Raw genomic sequence first — 26,065 nt, forward strand, 5'->3', positions numbered from 1 at the left:
ACATTAGAACCTGAATCAGAGCTGCAAGCTCCTATCTGATCAACAATCATTCGCTATACTCCATGCCTTCCGACGCTACCAATAGAAAGATCTCATGGCCGTATTATCCTCCTCTGTGGCTCTAATTATCGATGTCCTACACCTCATCTGTCAACATATATACAATACCAACAGACAACAAGACGTTGCCGGACTTATCTCATGTCCCCTACCAGTAATGCAGCAGCTACACCATGACTCTATCGCTTCGTCAAGTTGGACTTCTCCACCTCCCACGCTCCCTCTGCTTTCAGCTTTCGTAATGGCAATGACATCTCCCACCACGCTCTTGTGCAAGATCTTGCTGTTCTTGGCCTTGACCCATATAGTTCTCGTCCTAGGCTCGCAGAGCTCACAGAATCCATATGCTCTATGCCCAATCTCCGGCGGTTCAGCAACGCAACCGCCACCGCAGTCCGCCTCTTTGCTGGTTGACAACTCGCGTAGTTGGAGATCTGGAGCTCAATCCCGACCAGCTTGAGGCGCATTGTCCAATCCCACCCGACCGAGTGTGAAAGACGTCGTGTCCGAGTCGAACGGGCTAATTACCGAATCATACCCCGAAACTATACCCCTAATTACTGAATCATACCCCTACATCAAAATTTGGGGTATGATTCGGTAATTTTATCAAACTTGCTATGTAGACTATTAGGAGTGAAGACTGTGTGTGAGAGTTACAGACTGGGTGTAGACAGGCTGGGGGGCCAAATTTAGCTTACTTTTAGCAGCAGCCCTTAAGGGGGCCCTGCGACGGCCCTACGGGGGCTCTATTTAGGTTTAAATAGGGGTGTCTGGCTGTTAAGCGCAGACACCCCCGGGATCAGGCTTTTTTGCGCTTGACAGCTAGACACCCCTATTTGAACCTAAATAAGGCCCCCGTAGGGCCGTTGTAGGCCCCGTGTGCTAAGACCTACTCGACTTTCGTTTAATGTATTTAAGTTAGTAAATCATCCATTAAATACGGTCGAAGATATTTTCTCTTCTCTATAGTCGGATGGCCCAGGTCGCGAATTTTTCCTTTGCGATTTTTATCATGAATGGCAAATTATCGAATCATACCCAATAATGGTAATTACTGAATTATACCCCTAGGGGTATGATTCAGTAATTAGGGGTATGACTCGGTAAGGATTTATAGTTTCGGGGTATGAATTAGTAATTAGCCTGAGTCGAACTGTGTGGGGAATGAGTGCGGCCCTCTCGAGCTCAAGCCTGGTCAAGCAAGATCTGACCTGGCGCAATGCCGCCATGGCTGGGATAGTTTTCTACGCATCAAGAGTGTATTCGACAAAGTACCTACAACTGAGGACATGTGCTTCTCCCGCTACACATTTCTACCGAGACCAGCGTCTTTGGATGGCATCAGACGTTCTACCCTGACAAGTCTCCAACTCAACCGATGCAAAGATTTAGACTCTCTATTCGACAGTCTACTCGACAGCGTCTCGAGCCTGAAGCTCAAAACCTGCACAGTTGGACCTGAACAATTGATACATCCAGGTTCTTCGACGCCTCCGGTGGAGACAAGCTTGAGACTTTCCTAACGACCTACATAGGCCTCGAAGAGATCGTGTTCTCCAATCTTGGTCCGGGTGAACTGTGCATGCGAACAATCTCTGCTTAAAGTGCCACACTCAAATCACTGGAGCCTGGTCTCTACGGTAGCAGTAGAACTTATGTCCCATGAACAGTGTCAGATTCGGAGATCAATGGTACGAGAAAGGAACACATGCAGGACGTGGAGAACGTCGCAGATATTCGCAGCGCAAGTCCCAAGCTGTGTCATTTAGTTATTGACCAAGTTTGCATTAACTTGGGCGTCACGGTTACATGACTTCGATGCCTAGCATAAGACGACCAGCAACGAAAATGTGCTCCTTGTCGAAATCTACCCGCACGCATACAGAACGCTGTCTGAGAGTCAGGAAATGAATTCCATGTCGCAATAAAGTTCCCAGCCTCCTCCCAGCCACCTGTTACCGGAACAACCACCTAATTTGTGAGGGGTACAGATACTGGCCCAGGGGAGTCTTGAGATGGAATAATTTATGCAATCTACACACCACTCATTCTACCATACCTGATATTTTGACATTCCAAATACTAGTTGCTGCTCGGTAAGGTAAAGGGATCGAAAGGCTACCCTGTAGGAGGGTAGAGCTACTTTTTACCAGGTGGCGATCAATCTTCCTCGTCGAGATCCGCATAGTTCCAACACTTAGGGGCATGCACCGGGATGGCGTATGCAGGTCACTTTCGATCCTGCTCAAGCTCAAACGTTCAGCTCTTATACCATCAGTGACAATCTATAGTTGCTTTCTGTGGGTTTTCACGCTATACAACACATCAGGACAAGCCACGCAATCAATCATTGGCCCTGCAACGCATCATAGCCTCCTTCGCGCTCTCTCCTCGATACTGCGCCTCGTTGAAGGATGAAGACGCCCTACTTTAGAGTGAAGACTAATTCAACTTCCCCACCTAACTGTGCCGCTTGTGCGTAATTTGTGTCGCTCGCAACTTATCTCGGTAAAAGGAACGGGACGTCAACGCTAGATTGTGCGACACAACCCGCACTCACCGAGGCTTCGAGTCAGTCACTGAGCAGGACCTTGCCATGCTCCTTCCGGTAGAGACAGAGCGTCCGCTGATTCAATGATGTGGTATACCTTTCACTGCTATTTTTGGAAGAGCCACAGTAGTATCGGTGTTGGAAACAATTGGCTCCAATCCTTCTGATCCTTCGTTCAAAGCTTTGATCACGTGACCAATTGATGCGTTCAATCTAACGCAACGAGCCTGAAATAAGGTCCGCCAATTCATGCAGGTGCGATGGGCCAAGGCAAATTTGGACAGGCTTGCGGCACGACCCAAGGCGTTTCAATGAAGATCTCCCTCTGAGCGAGGTGTGGCAGATTCTCCGCCATCTGAGTAGTAAAACACTTCTGCTCCGCTGTTTTTCAGGCTGTTGTCCTTCAACCACTTGTCAGGGAAACGCTGCCATGGTGAGCAATCCAGTGGGAGATCAGGTTGTTCGTACAAGTATCTCGTTTGGTGTCATCGATACCTTCGCTGTTGCTCTGCGCCTTCTCGCGCGATCGAGAAGCAATGCTGCCTTTGCTGCCGATGATGCTCTCACCGTTGCCAGTCTCATCCCTCTGTATGCCATGATTGTCATTGGCCACTTTGGTCAGTTTGATGTTCTAGATGCTCTCCGGTCTTCTTGCTGACCTGAACAGGTGTCGAAGCGGGAGGGTTAGGATTGTCCACAGCGGTAAACCTCGAGCTAGGGCATGGACCGTCTCGAATCTCAACGTTTCTGAAACTGATGATGTCAGGCATCGTAACGGTGTGTTCTTAGACAAGTATTCCCATCAGATTCCAGACGCTGACAACCTCAATTTAGTATACGCTCACGATAACCATAGTCAAGCTTTCCATCCTGGTCCTTTATCGTCGAATCTTCATCACCGCCGGATTCAAGAGGAGTACCCTCATCGTAGGGGCTGCAGTCATGCTTTGGTTCATTGTTGCTCTCTTCACGGATTTGTTCCAATGCCGACCTTTTCAAGCAGCCTTTGACCCCGAGCTCCTCTTCACCGATCAATGCATCAACCTGCAAGCCTATTACTGGGGAGTCACCGCTTCCAACCTCTGTCTTGATGTTGTAATGCTATACATGCCTTTACATATGGTGTGGGGATTGAAACTTCCTACGCGACAGAAAATTGCATTGTCAGGCGTCTTCCTACTTGGCGGAATGTGGGCTACTTCTCTCTTCCCGACACGAGACTCTGTATTGACCAATAGACTACAGTGTCTGCGTAGCCGGTGCTATGCGTATTGCCACAATCGGAATCTTGCAGAAAGAGGACTTGACCTGTAACACAACCCACTCTTCCTCTTTCCAGCTAAACCTAAGCGATTTTCAGATACCATGGCCCAAGAGTACACATGGACACAGGTTGAGCCAGCACTGGCTATTCTCTGCTCTTGCCTCGTAACATTTCGCCCACTCTTCGTCAATCTCAACCTTAACTTTTCTAGATATTCAAGCCGCTTCAGCCGCAGCAAGAGCCTGTCATCATCGAAAGCCACAAACTCCACCGACATGAGTAAAGAACGGCGTTCGCATTCCCAGTGGCCTGTTATACAAGACTCCGGCCGTATTAAAAGCACAAGGCTTAGCGGCAAAGGGATGTCCACGACAGGGTGGCCTGCATATCGTCAACATCGATCTCGGGACCAAAGACCGAAAGGATCCGTACACGCAGATCTCGAACTCTTGGAGCAGGGGTGGTGAGGCTACTCCAATTCAGCAACTACATAGCAAGTCGAAGCACAAGTATTCACCATCGTCCATGACAGAAGGCCAGGCGGTTGTTGCCGACCATTTCTGATCAAAACAAGTCGGGTACACATTGATGACCAAGTCCTCGTATCTGGTGGCAGGATCATATTGGGACGGGGGCAGAGCTTCCACCCGCCTAGGATGGATCAAGGCAAACGTAGGGTGCTTATTGGTCTATCCCTTTTTTACATTCCTTCATACATCGGGCATTCTACAGTACGTGAAGCTGATTGATGCTGGTATATTTAACCTGATTATATACTCTACCTGACCTTCGTTTTTCCATCCCTATTTTTCCGCATGCGCATCCTTCTTCCACGTCCACTGTTTCGATATCGTGACCCGAGTCTCGCTACAAAGTTTGCTCTAGAAGCAAAGCGAAATCTCGTGCGGACGAAGCAAGGTCTTGATCCATACGTAGATTATCACCGACATAGTCTCATATCTTCACACAGTACGCAAATCAGCAGCGCTTTATCACGTAGACCAGGAGGCCTGGCACCAACGCAGCCCCACCAACGACTGGACCACGTACTACGCGAAAGCGGTCCCATCCTCCGGAACCAGCAAGCCAATCTTCCCGATACTCCCCCCTGCCTCAATAATCTCGTGCGCCTTCCTCAACCCCGGCACATCCATCCGCAGCGTCTGCCGCAACGTGCACTTGACCGTGCCCTCATCCACCAGCTCCTTCAACTGCTTCAGTATCCTCCCATGACTTTCCGCGTCGACGCCGTAGTACGGCTTCGTGCCCAACAGCGCCCACACGAAGGTCAGACTCTTCGCCATGAACTCGGTGCCGTACATGGGGATCTTGCCCTGCACGATACTGCACACCTTGCCGAAGGGGGCGGCGACCGCGGCGCAGGTGGCGAGGTAGGTGTCCGTGCTGTGGGTGATGAAGATGTATTTGAGCCGAACGTCGAGGTTCAGGTCGTCGATTTGCGGTTTCAGGTCTTGGCGGTGGTTGACGATGTGGGTGGCGCCCATTTCTTTGCTGAAGGATTGCGTTTCGGGGCGGGAGGCGGTGGTGGTGACGACGGGGAGGTTGAGGACGTGCCGGGCGATTTGGGAGGCCATGGAGCCGACGCCTGGAATGGGAGGAGAAGAAAGCCATCAACAAGATGAGAAGAAAAAAGGGGGGGGGGGCGGGGACTGGTGAGAAAGCGGGAACCCACCTCCTGCACCGTTTATAATCAGCAGCGCCGCCTCCTCCCCTTTCCGAATCTCAAGCCTACCCACCATCAGCCAGGTCGCACAAGCCCGCCAAAATCAAAGAAGAAGGACGCAACAACCCACCGCTCAACCAACGCCTCCCAAGCCGTGATCCACGTCAACGGCATACTGGCCGCCTGCGCCCACCCCAACCGCTCCGGCTTCGCCGCCACGCTCCTCGAATCCACGAGCTCCCACTCGGCATCGCTCCCCTGCCGGACCGGGCTGCCGGAGAAGAAGACCGCGTCGCCGGGCGCGAGAGCCCGGACGTCGGGGCCGACGGCCTCGACGAGGCCGGCGCCGTCGAAGCCGCAGATTTGGTCCGGGCGGGGGACGCGGGTGTAGTAGTCTGGGGGGTGGTTGGACGGGTTAGTTTGGAGGAGAGGAAGGGGGGATGGGGGGGGGGGATGGATGGATGGATGGGTGGATGGGGAGAGAGTAGGATAGAATAGATGGTTGAAGGGAAAGGAAACGAAACCTGGATAATCGTCATAGGTCCCGGCGCGGACTTTGATATCAACCGGGTTCACAGAGGCGGCTTTGATACTGGAGCGGAGGTTGCACCATCAGCGATCTGTACGTCGTAGGTAATTCTCCCTTCCTTCCCTCCTTCCCTCCTTCCTTCCTTCCTTCATTCCTTCATTCATCCAACCAATCAATCAAACCCCGTTTCCCACAAACCACGCAGGCTGGACAACGTGCCTACATCCTCAACCAAGATAGATAGAACGGAGACGAGGCACGCACCGAACCAAAACATCGTACCCCCCCGGCGCCCCCGGCTTCGGCACCGCCTTGGCGACGAGTTTATCAGGCCCGCCCCGGTTGGCGTGCGCGACTGCTATGGCTTTCATGGTCGGTTGGGTTTCTGCTTCTGCCATGCTGTTTTACATACATACATACATACATACATATATATGCTAATTAAATCAACTCTGTTGTACGGAAGAGAGGAGAATAATGTCCGCGGTCGGATAGTGACGTAGGCGCATGACGTCAGTTTTCATTACGATATTGCTGGTTTTATGAAATGGTACTTTGATTATTTGACTTTTACGTCGGGTGTGGGTGTGTTGTATTCGATCTGGGTTGATGGATTTAGGTAGTAGGAGGTTTGTAGCGTGGTGGGTTATATCTGCGGAACTGACCTGAGGTGAGGGTTTGAGCAAACACTGCATAAGTTGTGGTGTGCAGCGACAACAACAACAACGAAGAATTCATGCATGCATGCGTTTCCTCCTTACTACAAAAACATGCAACTCCGTAATCTTCTCCAGCTTTCTAGAAAATTGAATCGATGGACTCTTTTTCCACTCACGCAGCGGTCTTTTCGTCGACGCCGTTAGCCTAGAGGTGGGGTGTAGAGAAGGTTGGGAATAGTGGCTTGAGGAGGTGGGAAAGGCTCGATGGAATGGAATTGAGTTGTACAGAGTAATTGCACAAGAGCGTACATATTTGCAGTCCTGCGAAACCAGGCACAGGGATGGAGGGGAATGGGTATACCGAGCAGCTGCACACGCCAGCATAGTATTACACCAGGAATCCAAATCTCCTCCCTTCAGTCAAGTCGCATCTACACAGTCACCTTGGCCAACTCCTCAAAAGGCCTCATACCGAACATATGCTTCCCACCCATCGCACTCCTGGAAATGCCCTCTTGGGCATTCTGTCTCATGAATTCCTCATACCTCCCGACGGCCTCCTTGGTGATGCCCTCATCCCTCAGCACCTCCGCCAACATCGCCGCATCCCTCAGGGCACACGTAGCGCCAATGCCGGCAGTGGGCGACATGACGTGCGCTGCGTCTCCGATGAGCGTGATGCGGCTCGAGGGTTCCCAAATGGGAATGTTGGGGGAAGCGGAGATGATGCGGAGAAGGGACGTTTGCGCCGAGTCTTGTTGGTCTAAGAGGGCGTGAAAGGAAGGGTGCCAGTGGGACGTCAGTTTTTTTGCTAGCTCTGCTGATTCGTTGTTAGTAAGGCCTAGCAGCTCTGCATCGGTCATGCCATGGACGCCTTTTCTGGCGAGCAGGACCCAGTAGACGTAATCTTTGGGCAGCTCTTTCCGAAATTCGTTATCTTTGAAGCGCACAGGCTCCAGGAGGAGAGTGACTGGCACATCGCCTGTGCGATCCTGGATGACTGCCATACCCTTCAAACACCTCTCATTGAACTTCTCTTCCAGCTCAGGCGTGAGGGTCGATTTGCCGTAGAAGAATCTGCCTTCCGTATCCATGAGGCTAAGCTGAGGGACAAACTGCTTTCGAACTCTCGAGCTTGCACCGTCGGCACCGACCAGCAGAGAACCTTGTGCTTCACTGGCGTCGCTGAAATGAAGAACCACACCAGATGGCGTGATCTCATACGCAGAGAACTCTTTGCCGAATTCGACATGTTCTTCAAGGCCGCGCATTAACACACTCCTCAAGACCATTCGATCCGCATTCAACGGCTCAGGGCTCCCCTCGGGCTTCTGCCCCATGCTCATGCCAGGCCCACTCTTGCCAGGCCCACCTGGTCCGGGCTGCCCACCCATACCAGGCGGCCCTGCTTTGCCAAAGAAGCTTTCCAATTCCTCGGCACTCAATGCGTTAAGCCTTGCACTCGGGCCACTGCCCCCGAGAGCGTTAGTCGCGCAACTAGCCTCAAGACGCTGGTACAGCTTAGATGAGAGAACGGACTGCAGGGCTTCTATCCCAGGGCCGATGATACGGACGCGGTAACCCTGGGCACGGAGATTGAAGTGGGTGTCGCGTTCGTAGATACGGAAGGGAATGTTGGATTTGAGGAGACCTTGAGCCAGAGCTAGACCGGAGATGCCGGCACCGAGGATGAGGATTGGTTGTTGTGTTGTTATTGGAGTCATGGTGTGGATTGCAGGCTGAGGATGAGACTAAGAGGTAGGATGTAATTGTTCCGAGGGTTGCGATTTGAGCTGGTGAGGGATCCGGAGACGAGCTTTTTGATGGATAGAGGACATCAGGTTGGTGATTTGACACGCTCTTATAGTCTCAACTTTCATAGTACCTGGGCACCCAGGGCACTATTAAAGTAAGATAGTCGCGTTCGCCTATTTTTGGTTCGGACTTCGGACTAGAAGCGGTACGCGACGGGTGCCTGAACCTCCGCATCAGCAATAAAGTACCGATTGCGTACCTTACATACAATATTGTGTTGGTTCTCACGTTCTGCGGTCCCTCTCAATGAAAAGGAGTAATTGTTGATGGTGATTCCCGTCGAGTTGCCCTTTTGTGTTCCCAGACATACAACAAGATGGCAAGGTTTAGGCGAGGCCCATGGTACAGGGTACCGTGATAAGCACCTGAACGATTGCAAATTGCTTGACAATTTGTCTGCTTCCTTGGTTGTTACCCTCTTGCAATGCTTGTTTGGTGTTCGTGTGAAATTGGACGGCTGTACACAGGGAAGAGATTTTGATCTTTTTCCAAAAGTATGTATCCTCTCAACTGGTGCCGTTGTTTCAGTCATCCTTTGACGAATCGACACTAACCCTGGGATAGTAGATTGCTTGTTCCCATACTTCAATGGCGCAATGCCATCTAGGACAACATAGTTTCAGATACTCAAGTGCTCATTTCGTGATTGCTACAGTACTCAAGGCACCATTGCGCAAAACCCAGTCTGCCGGTTATCACCCTTTCAATGCATAGTGGGGAATACCGCAGCAATCAGATTCTGTTAAACCAGTTACACCATCTGAGCGCTCGGTCATCAGTCTTGATATCCATGCATGAGAGTTTCGACCACACAGCTCGCTTTTGGGCATGCTGAGCTCGTGCCAGAGATAGCGAAACCATTAATTTCCTGCCTCATGATTGTCAAGACTTCCCTACTAGCCTCTTCAACTTCAATTCTCAAAAACTTCCCGCGCGTTCCGAGTACTCTCGGTACGTCCTGGTCACTGCACCCCCGTCGGCACTGATCTTGAAACCCTGAAAGCGCACATTCTTTCCAACAAGCGCATTAGATATCGTGCTTTCGAACTTGGTACAAGTCGCGTCTGTGAATTGCAGGTAGCCGGCATTTTTCTTATAGCCATCGTGTGCAACGTCACCATCACCTTGCTCACGACCACGCCATTTAAAGTAGAGTCGGTTGGATGAAGTACTAAGCGATAGCCTGGGACGTTTTGCAGAAGTGCCCAGTGCTTTTTCAGGTACACTCCGTTTCCTGCGTATCACGGCTCCAAACACAGGTGGCATAGGCTCATGCTCCTCGTCCTTCTCGTCCGCGCTTAGGTCGCTGAATAAGTCCTCTTCCTCACTGGCATCATCTTCTTCTTCAGTTGTCTCAAGCTCTTCCAGTGAAAGGTCCATTCCTGGACCATCATCCAGGCGAGATTCGTTCTTCTCCGTCGCCTTGCACCTGGCAAGGAGAGCTTTTCGATCGGTGTCCAATCTCATTACGCCATAGATGACGCCAATCTCGAAGATGCCAACCCAACCATCGGTCTTGCTGTAGGTGATCCTAAGACTCGAGTCATCGGGGTTTGAGCTGTGGTAGTTGTCCATGACCCCCCTGCATTCAATCGCATAACTCCCCTGGGCCGACTCGATAGCAAATATTCTTGGCTTGGACGACACGGGCAGCATTCTGATCAGGTTGTAATGTTTTCGCAACCGTCTTTGCCATTCTGGACTCGGTTCGTCTCGCAGTCTCGCTTGGTCTGCTGAGATCCTCTCTGTCTCTTCAAAGATGGCTGCTCTAATCCAGCCGATCACCAGAACCCGGAAGTCACCTTCTCCGCCAATCGACGTCTTCAATCCAGGTATGGTATCGGCTGCTTGTTGGACTGCTAGCATGTCCGAAAGGCCAGGTAGCAGAACAGGGAATGGCGTTTTCAATGGATCTGGTTTCCCGTCCTGATCGAGAAAATACTTTGCAACAAATAGACTGCGATCGTAGTCTGCCAAATCGACGGGTATCTTGAACCTTTCGAGGGACTGTTTGTGCTTGTCTTCTAAGCGTAAGCCCCTTGGTCGCTGTGTCCCTATCTTCTGAGGTGGCTTTTCTGTCTTGTATTGGAATTCGGCATGTTCGAGATTTGCCGCCCTGAAGAGCTGTTCGAGCTTTGACGCTATAGCACGAACTCGGGAGGGGAGTTTGTAGCACTGCATCACTGTTGTTATCAAGTGCACAGGCATCGTGGTCAAAGGCTGCTTACTCTGCCGTGCTTGACACTGTGCGCAAGCAGTAATGTAAGTTCCGCTACAGTGTCTTTAGGTTCAAATTCGATGTCATAAAATGTCAAATGTGCTACGAGCCAGGGAAAAGTTATGGTCATCTCCGCTCTGTCGCGGGCCCGCTTCTGGGCTCGTTTGCCGCTTTTTTGCGCTTGTTTTTGCGCTTGACAGCCAGACACCCCTATTTAGACCTAAATAGGGCCCCCGTGGGAGCTGCTGCTAACACCCACTCGGCTTTCGTCTGATATTTTTGGGGCTTACAGCTCGGCAGGGGTGAAAAAAAGTTCGGCAGGGGTGAGTAGATGCTAAGTATATGCACCTCGTCCGGGGTGAAAGGGATACACTCAGCATATGCCAGCACCTCATCGGGGGTGAAGAAAATTAAATTCAGTCCAGCGACGTTAGCCCGCGCGGGGTACGAGTAACTCACCCACAAATTTGAAATTTTCTCTTTTATCTGTCGCAAATTCTCACTCTCACTCCGGCCTTGATGGTTCCGGAACCCATTACGCGCTTTACTTCCAGTACAGTTTTATCATATAATTAGTAGATCACGGAGGTCTTCGCGGCGGGGGACGTGCAGGACAGGCGGTTGAGGCATATGCCTAGTATATGCCTCTACCCCCTCTAAAGTGCCAACATTATTTTGGACCCGGCCCGAGTTCATCCGGGGTGAAACGGATACGTTCAGCATATGCTATGAGTTCATTCGGGGTGAAGTGAGCATATGCCGAAGCTTCACCCCTGCCGAACTTTTTTTCACCCCTGCCGAGCTGTAACCCGATATTGAAGCTGGTAGGTCACCCATTAATACGATCGGAGATGTTTTCTCTTTTCTATGGTCGGATGGCCCAGGTCGCGAATTTTCTCCTTTGCGATTTTTATCATGAATGGCAAATTACCGAATCATACCCCAAGTAATGGCAAATTACTGAATCATACCCCTAGGGGTATGATTCGGTAAGGATTCATAGTTTCGGGGTATGAATTAGTAATTAGCCCGGTATGAATTTGTAAGAATCCCATAGTTTGGGGTATGAATTTGTAATTTGCCGAGCCAGGGAAAAGTTATGGTCATCTCCGCTCTGTCGCGGGCCCGCTTCTGGGCTCGTTTGCCATTGATTTCGTCCGGGAACAGCATCTCGTGAAGACTAGGCCCCCCCATTCGTGGGATTCCGTTGACACTGAAGCCATCAACATCATATGAGAAGGGTCCGTTGCTGAAAGGCGTGGTAAGTGGTCTTTCCAGTCCATATGTCAGTCGATATTGGGGCATTCTTGAACTCACTTTAACATGCGTTGGTCAAGATGGTTTTCTGGTCTGCAATCCTGCATAGTCTAGCTTCTTGTGTGACAGCTTGACCTGATCATCGAGAAAATTGGTAGGAGAAGGAGCAGAGAGGAACAGCGGAAATGCCAAGACTTGATGCTTAGTCATTGTACTACCGTACCCCTGATTGCATAATCCTTGAGAAAGAAAAAAAAATTCCCATAGTTCTGGCACACCTCAAAATCAAAAATCAAAATCTCAATTATTCTTATATAGATTCACAACCACAACACCTAAGTATTTATTATTAAAGTATCTAAAAAATTTAATTTATATAACATAAGTAAAATAATAAAATATTAATTTGACATTGTCGAGGGTGCGCCGAAAAATTATGTTAAGGTTTTTTTTATTTTACCTCGGCTATTCTAAAGCTATTAAGAGTACTTCGTAAAAGTCGCGATTATTCTATTTTACAATATAACGAATAATTTAAATCTTTTAAGAATTTTATAATCTAATCTATACTCTATTTATTAAATTTTAATAATTTTTCAGATTATAATTAATTGTGGTTGTGAACCTATACAGAAAAATTGAAATTTTTGATTTTTGATTTTGGGGTGTGCCAGAACTGTGGGAATTTTTTTTTCTTTCTCAAGGATTATGCAATCAGGGGTAATGTAATTTTCATTCCTTACTCTAGCGGCTAAAGCTGTAATCAAAACGAATACATCAGTGACTGACTAGCCTGTTCCCCAGTAATTTTCCATAGTCTTTTTCAACGCCGCAATCATGACTGACTTCCGCATCACAGGCGTGTAAGTCTTGATATCCAGCACGTTCAAGCCTGCCTTTCCACAAGGGTATGCCACTGATCAACGTTCCGCTCCAATGCGCCATGCATAGTATACATCTGCAGATCCACTCTGGCCACCCACCAGTGTACGCCTGTGTATGGCAGTGCCATGTCATTAATCAGAACCCGGGAGTCCGCTTCCATAGCGGGAATGAGATCTTTGAGGATCTCCACTGCCTTTTCATCCGGCCAGTCGTGCAGGATTCTTCCAAGGTAGTAGATTGCGGCTCCTTCCCAAGAATGAGCCTAACTTCTTTGGTAGGGACTTAGGGTATGAACATACCTGTGACTGGTTGTGAATTGAAGAAGTTGTGGACCATGAACTCCACGCCCTCACGCGGAAGGCTCATCAGCCGCTGGAACGTCCTGAATTCTTCAGGGACTGCTTCGCCCAGGGAAAGACTTCGAGATCTGAAATCATGGCTTTTTGCAAGGCTAGTTTATTACCTTCCGGGTGATTCTAATACTTTGTTTCTTGAAGAAAATCAGGGAGGTACCTGGAAGGACGGCAACGGAAGTGTTTTTTCTGCGCTCCCAAGTAAGATTTCTATCCTATCGAAAAAGAACGCGACTCACACATAGGGTACACTACCCTTAATGCTCGGATCTGTCAAGGCCCTGGTGGTATTTTTGGAATAGTCTTTGCTGGTTTCTGTGATAATGCGATTTGCTGCTAAATATCGCATAATCCGGCCTAGGAGCAATGGTTCGGCTCCAGACGTTGCTGCAAGCTTCTCCACACTGAGAGGTTCATCGATCTTTGCAGGTGCTTCGAAAAGCCCGAGATCGCACCCACAGCGAATTACGGAAGACTCACCGGACCAGGTGGTCCAGAGGACGCAAACCTCGGATTGATTCTACATTGCTTGACCCAGATAATTGGTTGGGATTCTTTCTGGAACCCTGAGAGTCCAACGATTGCACTGTTAAACCGGAAGGGCATTAGTGGCGAGTTCGCTCACGGTCACGACTGGTATTGGCGTGGAGAAGAAACATGGAATGAAAGGACCACGTGCCCTACGAGAAATGGAACAAAGACTTAAGAATGCTTCCAGACGAGTTTCCCGTCCATCTATTAAAGATCATACCCATGCCATTCCTAGTAACCAGATCCGCCTGCGCCAGAACAGCCTTCGAAAGTATCTAAGCACACAAGGCAAATGTTTAAAATCGCGCTGTCTCCTCTATTGGCATCTTGCGCTTCGACCTTGACTTCAGCCAAGTGGCCCTGCGCCATCATTCTTCACCTTACGCCCGGCAGCTGGATTCGTCTCGGCCCCAGTGAGAAAGCAGGCGATAGCTATTCAAATTGACGCGGGTTATAACTTCGTTCTTTGGTTGACGGGCAGAAAATACGACACGAACAATTTCCGCCGAGAATACTCTCAAAGCGGGTCGAGAAAATTTCACAAGGTTGCACCCCTTGCCGAGATGTACACTTACCGAAGGAAAGAGCGTGAAGAAGGAAGATACCTGCAATTAGAAAATATGCGCCCGCCTTTCGTTGTTGGGCTGCTAAGTACTTTTTCCAAGATCCTGCTTCTATAATCTCCGCTGGAAATTCTCTTTTCAGTGAACTTATCTGGATGATCGGCACACAAATAAGTATCGCTCATAAGAAGCCAGAGCAACAGAATCGAATATTCTCCTCCAGGGTTGATTCCCTTCCCGCAAGTAGCTATGCCATCAACCATCAGTCTCCGCCCGCCTCCAACCACTGGGCCCCGCCAAGCCGACTTTACACCACCAACCATTGACTGGCTCTCCGGTACATGGCACCTCACCCACTCAACCCTTTCCATGTGGAAAAGCAACCGCAATGTCACAATGAATTACAGTATTGTCCCTGCTCTGAACGCTCAAGACCCGCCCAACAAGCTCGATGATACCACATCTTACCAACCCCTCACTTCCTCCAAATTCAAAACCATTAACGGCGGGGATACGTGTGTATTCAAGGACAAAGGAGGGAAACCAGGAAGCAGTGGTGAGAGACATCGCATTGGGAGTGTTTGGGCTATGGGGATCTTGAGGACATGAGGACCGGTCAAGAGGTTTGGCTAGGGGAGATTCACGAGTGAGGTCTTGAGGAATTAAAGCAGGCCCACTCCGCGGTGAGTAGCCATCCTTCTAACGATGGCAGAAGGCTAGAAGACAGAGAAAGCAGCGCCAAGAAGTATCGTCGGTTTTCCACTGTTTCTTGTACATGTTTCGACTTTCCCGTTCCTTCTCGCGCTCCACTGAATTTGCCGCCATCTTTTCGCGGAATGACATCAATTTCCACCATGGTGTTGAAGTACGCAAAGCGAGGTCCGTTCTTCTCCAATAAGCCATAGTCTGCAATAGCTTCGAGGCAATTCAAAGTAATTAAAATGACGAGGACTACCACAGTCGTTTCGAACACACGTACTAAGTCCTTTACCTTTCACGAGATTGCTGTAAGGCAGAAGCACAAATATCTTCCCTTTCTCCCTTGAGCATGAGAAGCATATTATTCTCAACCGTCACTAGCCTGGAGCTGCCGACTTTCATTAAAATCCATCCCTTTTTCGCCACTGTCTTCCTCCCAGAATCCCTCCTTCATCTTCCTGGTCCATCACCATGCATCTCAGCCTCTACCTCGTTCACACAGCACTCCTAAACTACCGCCGCCGTTGCCAGAGCTTCAGTGATCTCGACCCGAATGAACCACGAGTTGGCGAAACGGCATTTCTGGTGCAACGGAGGTGAGGCGACCAGTCCGAAATAACGCATGTCGCTAAGCGCAGCCAGTGGATTCCAAGAACATCTGCCCTGAAGCCCAGACCATGGTCCCCATCGACGAGTACGCCTGCGACGCCATCTCCAGTGCTGGAAGGATGAGCCAGATATCGCCACCTGTCAACGGCGAGGAGAGTACCACTTGCCAGCAGCAGGCGCCCGCTGAAAAGCTGTCGACTCGACTGGCCGTTCAGGGGAGTTTGGAGTCTAGCCCTATAGTTGGCTCTACTGTACCGATGCATTTGACGTGTACGGAAATTGATGGCGCGACTGGATCTTCCCTTCTGTTGAACTGCACGACGGCAGCTTGATTGAGGATGTGCGGTGGACATGTTTGTATGTAGGGAGATAGAGGTGCCGTGCAACTTTCAGGACTGCCTTCGTTTCTTGGACAGAGATTGTGGGTTATGTCATTGATCAAGAGCATCGTCGAACTTATCTTTGAGAGTGCACGCCTTATAAACATCTTAGCCCTCTCCGCAATTGCTTTATAGGTACAAGTTCTTTGCTTATCCCTCTTGCCCTCTTTACTCTCATCTCATTTCTTCCACATCTCACCAAGAGTACCGGCAGGAGCATCTTGGTCTCTCGGTACTCGGTCTTTATCGAGTGGAGTGTTGTGGAGTAAAGTACTCCATTGAAGAACGCCATGATTTTGTAATGTCCAGAAATTTCGGGATGCTGCGCCGATATTCACATCTGTCAAAGGCTTTGATTCTACGAAGCACAGATCAGAGGTAGGGACACGGTATCTCAATGTAAACAATTGCAGGTCCATTATACATATAACGGCCAAGGCTTATCGGAGAAGATGCGAACATAGCATGCCGATCTTGAGGTGATGTTGGATGATGAGGGTAGTCACCGTCGCTGTGCTCGGATGGAGGGGCCAGCAAGCATTTCGAATATCATTGACGTCCATAGTCATCAATAAAGATAGATGCAAGAACAACGATAGAAAGGCCATGAATAGCTTCCAGCTCCAGGGCAAGCGCAAGGGCACATTCATCAGAGAGCCTGAAGGGAATACGGGGACCAGCGCACGTGACTTATCTCCGCTGAGTCAGCAAAAATGTGTTGTGCTCGAGCCCACCTCCTCTCTACTCAAGGTATTCCACGCCGTCGCGACAATGGACGCACAGCTCGATCGGCTCAGTCTCTTGGCACCAAACCCTTTGAGACAATCTGAACATAGTCTCGGTGTTCTGCCGCTAACTCGCATACATACTAAGGGTGTCCAATGCCTGGGAGGAAAGCACCGAAAGTCGCGTATGCCGTCTTCGTCGGACGCAACCCTGGCGTATACAGCACGTGGTATGATTCGCTTGCACTCTTTCACAGGTCCGATATACTGATCTCGCGCTAGGTCTGAAGCCGAGAAAGAGGTCAAAGGTTTCTCGCGACCCATCCATAGAGGCTATACACTTGAGGAGGGAGGCCGCGCCAGGGCAGAAAGAGAATTTGGGGCATTCGAGGCGAAGACGGCGTTGAGGGAAGAAAAAACAATCGAAAATGTGTGCCATACAATCGAGGAGCCAAAGATAATGCCTAATCAGTCATCGGAGGAACCGGTTCGCGCTTACGTCTCAGGGCACATGCCCCAAGCATCGACGCCTCGCTATTGCGTCGCTCGACAGCTTGAGACCCCTCCCAATACCCTCATTAGGCAGAAAAGGGAGAGGCCGGCTTCCTGGGAATCCGATAACGACTTGCCCAAGGAAGCAATATGTGTGGGCGATGATGGCACACCAGAAGAAGCTGCGAGCCTCAAGTCACAGCATACACACGTTCATATCACATCTTATACAGCACTGTCTGCAAATATATCCTTCTGCGATGCAGATGATTGCACCATTGAGGATAGCAGTTCAGCCGGTGAATCGCACTTAATCCCCGATGACACCAGCTCCGACGACCAAAGTTCTAGTGACGGCAGCACCAGCTCCGATGAGAACCGCTCCTTTGGTAATACTGCAGGGGAAGCTGATGTCAGCGGTCAGGTGCTCCTTGCCACGGACAGTGAAGACGACAGCGGCACCTCTACACTACCATTCGACAACTCTAGCAGTGGAGATGAGAGCGCGGGCCAGGAAACACACCCTCAACTGCCGGTGCCTAAATATGCAGATCTCAACGAAGTAATATCTCATGATCGCAACATCGCCACAGATCAACCAAACGTCGCATTGGACTGTCTCAGCCCAGCTCAAGATTACATTCCATTGGGTACATATTCTGACTATGGCGATAGCCTTGACGATCCGGCCGTGCTGGACCGCATTTCTGCCAACGGCCCAAGGATCGAGCCACGCCTATGCGATGAGCAGCTCGCTCTTGTTCAGCTCATCATGAGCGGCAAAAATGTCTTCTACACGGGCTCGGCAGGCTGCGGCAAGTCAACCGTTTTAAAGCATTTCGTCACTCTGCTCAGAAAAGAAGGGAGAAAGGTTGATATATTAGCTCCCACTGGTAGGGCTGCACTGGAGGTGAATGGCAGGACTTTGCACAATTACGCCGGCTGGATCCCGCGCTCTCTCGGTCAGCCGCTGCGGAACCTAGAGAACAATGCTCGCGGTAAAAAGGTGCGGAAGAGACTCAGGGCGACGGACGTTTTGATCATTGATGAGATCAGCATGGTGGCAAATCATGTTTTCGAGCGCCTCAATTGCATAATGAAATCCGCAAGGGATAGCAAGAAGCCTTTCGGAGGAGTTCAAATCATAGTGACTGGCGACTTTTGCCAGCTCCCTCCCGTCAACGGATTCGGATATTGCTTGATATGCGGCACCAACTTGGGACCTGTCTCCTGGGAAGGTAGACTTAAGTGCGTCAAGTGCTTAGCGGAGTTTGAGGAAACTGACAGGTGGGCTTTTCGCAGCGCTGCGTGGACAGAGTGCAATTTTGAACACGTCAACCTCGAAGTCATTCACCGACAGGAGGACGCTAAATTCAAGGCATTGCTCGAGAAGCGTAGGCTTGGCGAACCTTACAGCGTCGACGAAAAACGGCTTTTACTTGAGCATGCTTCCGAAACCAGAGATGCTGTCAGACTATTCCCAAGGAGAGTAGACGTAAAGACCATTAATGACAAGAAACTTGCGCAGCTTCCAGGGCGGGCTTTGACATATTTGTGCGTTGACAACTTTTATTGGAATTCAGAACATGACACCCTCAGAGACAAAAAAAATCGCTGCCCGGAGCCGATGAACCACACCTTGGAAGCCCTGGAAGAGCATCATTTCGAGCCAAAACTTGTACTTAAGGAAGGGATGCTTGTTATACTTCTTGTCAATTGGGATCTTGACTCGGGTCTAGCCAATGGCAGCCAAGGAACTATCGTTGGCTTCGAAAAACATGACCTGAAGCTGTTTCCCGAAGTGCCACGTGACTGGGATAATTCAAGCCGCAAGAATGGGTTGGTCAGGTTATTCGCCAAACGCACAGCTGTACAAGAGTGGCCCATCGTGCAGTTTCACAATGGTAGGAAAAGAACCATTTACCCACGATGTATGATGAACGAGCTCGGCGACGATGAACCGTATAGCTTGCTCTCCAGGACACAAATCCCGTTGATGGCTGCATGGGCGATGACAGTGCACAAGGCGCAGGGAATGACGCTGTCACGTGTGATCGTTGATTTGAGGCATTCGTTCGAGCCGGGCCAAGACTATGTTGCGCTTTCAAGGGCTGAGACTCTAGGAGGTTTGAAGGTTGAAGGGCTACCGACAGTAAATAGGGGTCCTGACAAGCAAGTGATTGAGTTCCTGAGGGAAAACAATCTCATGCCAGCCATGGACTGGGACGAGTGCAGTGACGCGGAGAGCGAGCAAGTGAAGGAGATTGGATGAAGACTACACTCAATATCGAGAGGGTGTATGCACGTAGTGATGGCAGGTGGGACCGGGGAAGAGCCGGGCTGCATGGAAAAGGTATTGCAACTTGCAAATGACCTGACAAAACACGCGGATATCCAAAGGATCAGTCGCCGCTTCACTGCAGCCACTACTCGCAGTCGGGACATTTCCCCGAAGCCTTATCGCTCCTACCGTCACATTGACCTTGAAAACTCACAAGCTTGCAATTTTCAATTGCCCTCGGGGGTTTCACATTGATTGCCGGAATCTGCATGATGAACTGCTAGATCGCTAGATATGCTTGCTCAGCTTCTGCTCAATATTGCAATCCTTCTCGGGTTATTCCTATCTCAGCTGAGCTTTTGCAATCATTTTCGTGAGGAGAAATGTAGACGATTGATCTACTTGAATATGAAAAAATGCCCAGGCAGTCGGAACCAGAGTCGCTCTGACAAGTTTAGACGGCAGAAAGATCCTTTCGCCGCCGCAATATGCCGTTTCACCTAAGTAAGAAGACACTTTCGTTGAGTGAAGGAGTTTCCTGCTCCCGGACTATGGCATGTGACCCCAATTTGGTACCAGGCAGTAAGGCTTCACTCCAAAATGTACGAGCCCTCGCACTTGTTGAGCCGAGTAGTGCTAGCAGGGAGGCAGCGGCAGCTTCTCAATTGAGGAATCACTGACATAAGATACACATTCAACACTGATTGTATGGCACCGCCACTGGGAAGATGATGGTGTAGGTCCAGTTGTGTTCACAAGTCACAACCGGCCCTCCTGCACGATTGAGTTGTCTTGGCAAGTTTTACCGGCCTAGATTAGAAGCTAAGCCTATTTGAGGTTTTGAGCACCGCCAGCCTTGAAACTTTCCTGTACATTCGGTCATGAAAACGCTTCAGCCTGTCAGCGCGTAGAATTGTCGACCTTGGCCAAAACTAGGTCGTAAGCCAGAATTTGATCTATTAATCCTTCAGTCTTAATCTTGAATAGCTCGTCACTCGCATACGCCAAAACTTTCACTCACTATGGCTTCGTCATATACGCCAGAGCCATTATTCACACATACCCCTTTCCACACTCTACCCCTTGGTCTCCCAGCGCTACGTGCAACATATATACCATCCCCGAATCCTAAAGAACAGCGTGGGCAATATTTGCATCACCAGTGGACCGAAGAGCATGGATGACACGCCTGAATAGTGCAGCGCTATAACGAGGTCTTATAAGAGTGCCTTACCATTTGTCCGGTCACTGAAGCTCAGCTCGTGAGCGACAAGCCAAGGTGAAAACCAAGTACCGAAGAAGAAGTGGAGAGGTATGAGAACACCTTGCCGATGTATGACGAAGATTGGCAGGTAGAAAAAAGAGGCCTGCTCTTGATGGCTATGATCAAAGATGCTGCTCTTCTACCGTGGTCGGGCGACAAAGCCAAGGAGCTTCTAGGTCTCCCATCAATCACGTCGAGAATCGAGTGGAATGTAGAGCCCGATGATGGAACCATGGCATTTGGCATCTAGGGACTCGACGGTAAAAGATCACGAGCTCCTCACTTTCAAGCCACTCACTGACCCTCACCTAGGCAGCAAGCTCATCAATAACAGCAACGAACCTTCAGCTAGGACACCCATTTTGAGACAGAAAAAGTTGCCGCGGTGAATCTATCATATCATCAAATGGCGCCTTACCGCCAGACGTTGAGTATGCTCTACTACGATCTCGACAAGGCCGGCTACGCACACGACAAGCAAATCCTGGATCACTGGGCTGGCAGAAGCTTCTCCGCGGGCATCGCAAGAACTCTGAGAGCCTGCTTCGCTTACCAAACTGCGCTCATCAATGCTCGTGTGGCCCCTCAATTTGATAGAAACGACTCACTTTCGGCAATGGTGGCTATGACCTGTACACAAGACTCCAAGAATGGTGGCAATGTTATCATTTCGGAATTTGGAAGATAGGGTTTTCTACAGCCAGGCGATGTGATGTTCCTTCGTGCTTCTATAATTGAACATTGTATCTTTGCCTATGAAGGCCAACGGTACTCCTTCGTGCATGCCATTCCTAAGAATCTGCTGTGACGCCTATCCAGCAGCATCTCTTCGACTTTGGGCAAATAGCAAAGAGCAGAGGATGCGGCCGAGGGGGCCTCTGACTCCAGAGAACGTGCAGAGTGCCCATTCTATTTAAAACTTTTCCGAACATGAAGACATATCTCTCGGATTGGGTAAAGAGTATAAAGTGCCACGATGTCCAAGCCGTTCGAGAGTGGTCTAATGGGCAGGGCTGAGAACCTTATTGCAAGGTGGATTATGCCGAGGACTGAGTGTATGGTACCTTTCTACTTCTTGCCGTTGACCACCCTGATACAATTTCAAGAACCTTGCCCGATTATGGCACATAATCCGCGTTTCAAATCGGTCTCTGTTTGTGCCGTGAGTTTGGCATGCTACATTGGTGAAGACGTTGGGCACTGTTGATGTTGAGCTCAAAGTTACAAGTCCGAAAAGTCGACTAGAGGAGACAATAACGTACCCTAGCTATCCAATTCATTGATCTATTATAATGTCGCTACCACAAGCTGAGTAAGATATCTTCACCGCAATGGAATAAACACTGCCTCACAAGTTAGGGACCTCATGAGGTGACACAGCTAAGTCATGTCTGGACACCATTCATTGCTTTTCAAAATCACTTCTCTATGTTCACTCTAGCATTTCATAAACTGTGAGTACATGAGTCTCCATGTTCACTCCAGCAATTCACAGACTGTATGAGTCCATGAGTCACATAGCGTCTCGTGAATTGTTGCGGCCTTCACTACCTCCCTGTGAATGCTGAAGAGCATCCTAAAGTATTTAAACCCCCCAATTTCCAACAAAACCCTCCTTCCTACACATCTCTTTTGACAATGCATCTACCATGTACTACCACCAACTACATCTCAAGCCAGTCATAGCGACTCATTCTTCTTCTTGTTTGCTGCAAAGGCCGTGTCATACCTTGACGCTTGCATGTCGACTGTTGCCCTGGTTGAAGAACCACGTTTTCTTTGGTGCTAGTTGCGGTTGGTGCCTTAGAAACTAAATGCGAGCTTGCTTATATGGAATTCATTTCTATGAATACATCTTTCAGATGTCCTCCTGCTATGAGCGATGCTGAAACTCATGCTGCAATCAAGTTTGCTTTTCATGTCATACATATATATCACAAGTGTAGATCAAGTCACTTGGGAAGCGAGGATTTAAAACCTTATTTCCGGGCGCGGATTCAAACCCACATTCACTTAATCACCACCACACTTTTGTTCTTTTCACCCACCAACACACGTACAAACCTTGCCTCAGACTAACAGCATTCTGCTCTGGCTTCATGTCATCGTCTGCGTGGCCCTGCGGGCCACCAAGTACTTGTGGCTGTCGTTGTTCCTGTTGCCTCCGCTGCTGCTGGTAGGTACTTTGAAGACGTGCTTGGCTAAGAAGGCTTGATAGCTCCTTCCGCCGCTATTCCCGTCCCCTCTCGTGAGTGGAAGAGATGCCTGGTACTTGAGAGGTTGCGCTGCTGTGCGTGCGCTCGCACGTGATCCTCGTGCGGTCTACACCGCTCCGCCTGCTGGCTCGCGCCAGCGTAAGTGCGGGCGGTGCTCAAGCGGGGGTCACCCCTGCGTGGCTGACCCGTCTCCCCCCAATTACCAAGCAGCCGTCCTTGCTGCGGCCGCCTCTGGCGGGGATGTTCGCCGCGCCTTGCGCGCTTGGGACGGTATGAGATATTTTGACTGGTATGTGCTAGGGTATGTAGCTGACATGAGTAGCTGCCCGCCGCGCCGCCGCCCCTGCTCCCGCCGCTGCCCTTCTCGCTGCCCCTATCGCTGCCCTTCTCGCTGCCCCTGTCGCTGCCCTTCTCGCTGCCCCTTCGCTGCCCCTCTCGCTGCCCCTGCTGCTAGGCCCTCCCGCCGTTTGGTGGGTCTTCTTGGTAAGAGGTTACTTTCCAGCTTAAGAGAACAGGTAGGCTAATGCTAGACAGTGGTGGTGGTGTGTGTAACCCTTACGGTCACTTTTCTTGTGGTGCGTGGCGCTTCGGCGCTTTAGGATATGCCTGCGGGCTTCTTAGCTGTTTTCACTGGGCCTTTTGGCCACAATTCATTCGCCCGCCCGGGCCCCTCTGCTACTACTGCTTCCGTGGTCTACCTCGCTTCTTGATCCCCCTTGACGATTACGCCTTTAGCTTTATCTTGGGTGCTAATTTATGTAACTTCTTTACTCGCTCGAAGTCCTTAATTACGCCTTTAGCATTTTCGAGGTACTTTATTGATTCCCACGAAGCTTCGTAAGGTGGGGAGTCTTTCCAGTCAATAAGATACTTAGTCTCGCCTTTACGAACTCTTTTGTCTAGCACCTTATTGACCTCCCACTCTTCTTCTTCATCAATCAAGACTGCTTACGGCTCTGGATCATTGTCACGCGAGTACCACGGCTCTAGTAGCGATACATGAAATAGCTCTTTGTTCTAAAAGACTACTACTTTCCATCTGCATCACTTTCATTCAGCTTACCTCACATTATCGGACGCTCACTAACACATGAAATCTTCGCAAACAGACATTGCCGCCAAAGTAGCGGCCCTTCCACGATTTTTCAGTAACATCATCGATCGAAAGCTCGAATACAAACACATAACATCTTCCCCCCTCGGAGAAAAGCTCGTCCCGAGCGTATCGCCAGAGAAAAGCCCGTGAAAATCGCCAATGAAATATTCAAGATCAGGCGTCGAGTGGCCTTCGAAGTCGTTTATGTGAAAAATAGTGGTGGTGGTGTTTTTCCAGGCATCGAGGAGTGTGAAAATGTTAGGAAGGTGTTTCTGGATTTCTTCCTCGGTCAGTCTCAGATGGCAATGGTCTGTGGTGGGAAAACGCCAAATATGGCTACTATCTACTCCAATCCGAGACCAATCCACTAGGTGTGAGTTGATCTCTTGCTCTCATCGCAGTATCGCGATAGCGGCTGCGCATCATCGCAACAGCATGGCACATACATCGGTTGAGGTGATAGTCGAGTGAGGTTGAAGTCGCTCAGATCAACTTCACACACAACAAGCACCTTAAAGGATGCTTTGCGATGCTTTCCGGACAGCATAAGGAGCATGCTGACATGTTGATAGTGTCTCTCCAATCCAACCCCCGTCTGCGCGGCCCTGCGGGCCACCAAATTGGTAGGTTGATGCATAGCAATGCGAGACCTTTGGCTCATAGATATAGCTGTGGCTGTTGTCGTGCCTGTCGCCCCCCCGTGAGTGGAAGAGATGCTAGATGATTGAGAGGTTGCGTTGACATGTGCTAAGGCCCCGCCTGCATGCGCTGCGTGCGTGCCCTCGCGCGACCTGCGCCGCTCCGCCTGCTGGCTCGCGCCGGCGTAAGTGCGAGCGGTGCTCCCGCGGGGGTCACCTCTGCATGGCCGATCCGCTCCCCCCCGCCTCCAAGCAGCTGTCTTTGCTACGGCCGCCTCTGGCGGTGATGTCCGCGGCGCCTTGCGCGCCTGGGAGGGTACGAGAAATCCTGACTGGCATGTGCGAGGGTATATAGCTGACATGAGTAGCTGCTGGGCGCTCCGCCCGCCTCGCCGTCATACATATATATCACCACGGGCATGCCTCCACCGCTGCAAGCGAGGATTATGAACACCGTCGAGCCGCAGAGTAGCGCCTGTCTGACTTGCGAACGGTATGCATATGGTTTCATCTGTTACACAGGGAACACTGCAGCCTTCTCTAAAGGAACCTTTTTCATCTTCCATTCGTCTCGCGGGATCCCTCGTATCACACACCTGCAAAAGCCCGTGCTGAATAGTTTCGCAGAACTGCACCTCACAGCCATTGCTTCTCTGAGTCTTTCTCGTCGGCTTTTGGCAGTCTCAACTTTTGCTCACAGTATCACCGGCGCAGCAAAAAGCTCTGGGAAATGGCACTGCAGCACATAGGCACTGAGCCTTGACAATCGTGTCCGGAATATGCACAATGAGTCCAATGGAGTCCGATGTCTTCATGTCGATTGCAAGAATAACCAACGCCGCTACACGCCAGTGTGAACTCGCCTTCACTTCATAAAGCATAATTCAGAGGCCATCAAACGCAATTATTCTGGTTGCGAAATTCCTGAGTGCTGTATAATGAGACAGTGCATTACTCCCGTCGAAGCTACCGTCATGTTGAGCTCCTTCGCCTCCCTTCTGACTGCCGAGAAAGAGGGCGAGACGGATGCAAAGCTAAAGGGAACGAGCGTCGGCTCTGGAAGTAGGGATGTTGGGGGTGCGGGCTGTACTAGGCCCAGACCGCGTCGGTCTTGTCGTGGTTGATCAAAAAAGGAGCAAAACGTGAGTATCCACCAGCAGTGTACTAGTCTACGAGATGTTGACGCCTCTGGTAGGTGACATAAGACCACCCAGAAAAGGGGCATATCAACAACCTCAATACTAGCTACTGGATCTGCCTACATTGTCGACGTGGACGACATCGTCCTGTTTG

General features: G+C 50.1%; 8 protein-coding genes across 8 annotated transcripts; 4 read left to right on the forward strand and 4 right to left on the reverse strand.

The window, feature by feature from the left end:
- Window positions 1–3,044: 3,044 nt before the first annotated feature.
- Window positions 3,045–4,442, forward strand: HO173_006391 (uncharacterized protein; the record flags this gene model as incomplete). The annotated part of the gene is made up of 6 exons (XM_037308302.1): window positions 3,045–3,231; window positions 3,282–3,391; window positions 3,449–3,804; window positions 3,860–3,924; window positions 3,975–4,169; window positions 4,225–4,442. The coding sequence occupies 6 exons, from the start codon at window positions 3,045–3,047 to the stop codon at window positions 4,440–4,442; spliced, it is 1,131 nt and encodes a 376-aa protein (XP_037164568.1).
- A 485-nt stretch (window positions 4,443–4,927) lies between these two features.
- On the reverse strand, window positions 4,928–6,489 carry HO173_006392 (uncharacterized protein; the record flags this gene model as incomplete). Its single annotated transcript, XM_037308303.1, has 5 exons — window positions 4,928–5,484; window positions 5,572–5,627; window positions 5,693–5,957; window positions 6,087–6,154; window positions 6,356–6,489. 5 exons carry the CDS (start codon window positions 6,487–6,489, stop codon window positions 4,928–4,930), a joined length of 1,080 nt encoding a protein of 359 aa, XP_037164569.1.
- A 692-nt stretch (window positions 6,490–7,181) lies between these two features.
- HO173_006393 (uncharacterized protein) lies at window positions 7,182–8,474 on the reverse strand (the record flags this gene model as incomplete). The annotated part of the gene is made up of 1 exon (XM_037308304.1): window positions 7,182–8,474. The coding sequence occupies one exon, from the start codon at window positions 8,472–8,474 to the stop codon at window positions 7,182–7,184; it is 1,293 nt and encodes a 430-aa protein (XP_037164570.1).
- Window positions 8,475–9,483: 1,009 nt separating this feature from the next.
- Window positions 9,484–10,773, reverse strand: HO173_006394 (uncharacterized protein; the record flags this gene model as incomplete). The annotated part of the gene is made up of 2 exons (XM_037308305.1): window positions 9,484–10,740; window positions 10,768–10,773. The coding sequence occupies 2 exons, from the start codon at window positions 10,771–10,773 to the stop codon at window positions 9,484–9,486; spliced, it is 1,263 nt and encodes a 420-aa protein (XP_037164571.1).
- Window positions 10,774–12,926: 2,153 nt separating this feature from the next.
- HO173_006395 (uncharacterized protein) lies at window positions 12,927–13,291 on the reverse strand (the record flags this gene model as incomplete). Its single annotated transcript, XM_037308306.1, has 2 exons — window positions 12,927–13,171; window positions 13,225–13,291. 2 exons carry the CDS (start codon window positions 13,289–13,291, stop codon window positions 12,927–12,929), a joined length of 312 nt encoding a protein of 103 aa, XP_037164572.1.
- Window positions 13,292–14,621: 1,330 nt separating this feature from the next.
- HO173_006396 (uncharacterized protein) lies at window positions 14,622–14,981 on the forward strand (the record flags this gene model as incomplete). The annotated part of the gene is made up of 1 exon (XM_037308307.1): window positions 14,622–14,981. The coding sequence occupies one exon, from the start codon at window positions 14,622–14,624 to the stop codon at window positions 14,979–14,981; it is 360 nt and encodes a 119-aa protein (XP_037164573.1).
- A 643-nt stretch (window positions 14,982–15,624) lies between these two features.
- On the forward strand, window positions 15,625–16,012 carry HO173_006397 (uncharacterized protein; the record flags this gene model as incomplete). Its single annotated transcript, XM_037308308.1, has 2 exons — window positions 15,625–15,667; window positions 15,714–16,012. The coding sequence occupies 2 exons, from the start codon at window positions 15,625–15,627 to the stop codon at window positions 16,010–16,012; spliced, it is 342 nt and encodes a 113-aa protein (XP_037164574.1).
- Window positions 16,013–21,255: 5,243 nt separating this feature from the next.
- On the forward strand, window positions 21,256–21,510 carry HO173_006398 (uncharacterized protein; the record flags this gene model as incomplete). The annotated part of the gene is made up of 1 exon (XM_037308309.1): window positions 21,256–21,510. One exon carries the CDS (start codon window positions 21,256–21,258, stop codon window positions 21,508–21,510), a length of 255 nt encoding a protein of 84 aa, XP_037164575.1.
- Window positions 21,511–26,065: the final 4,555 nt, after the last annotated feature.

Source organism: Letharia columbiana (genome assembly GCF_014066305.1).
Source record: "Letharia columbiana isolate WasteWater2 chromosome Unknown Sc0000019_s0, whole genome shotgun sequence".
Classification (NCBI taxonomy): domain Eukaryota; kingdom Fungi; phylum Ascomycota; class Lecanoromycetes; order Lecanorales; family Parmeliaceae; genus Letharia; species Letharia columbiana.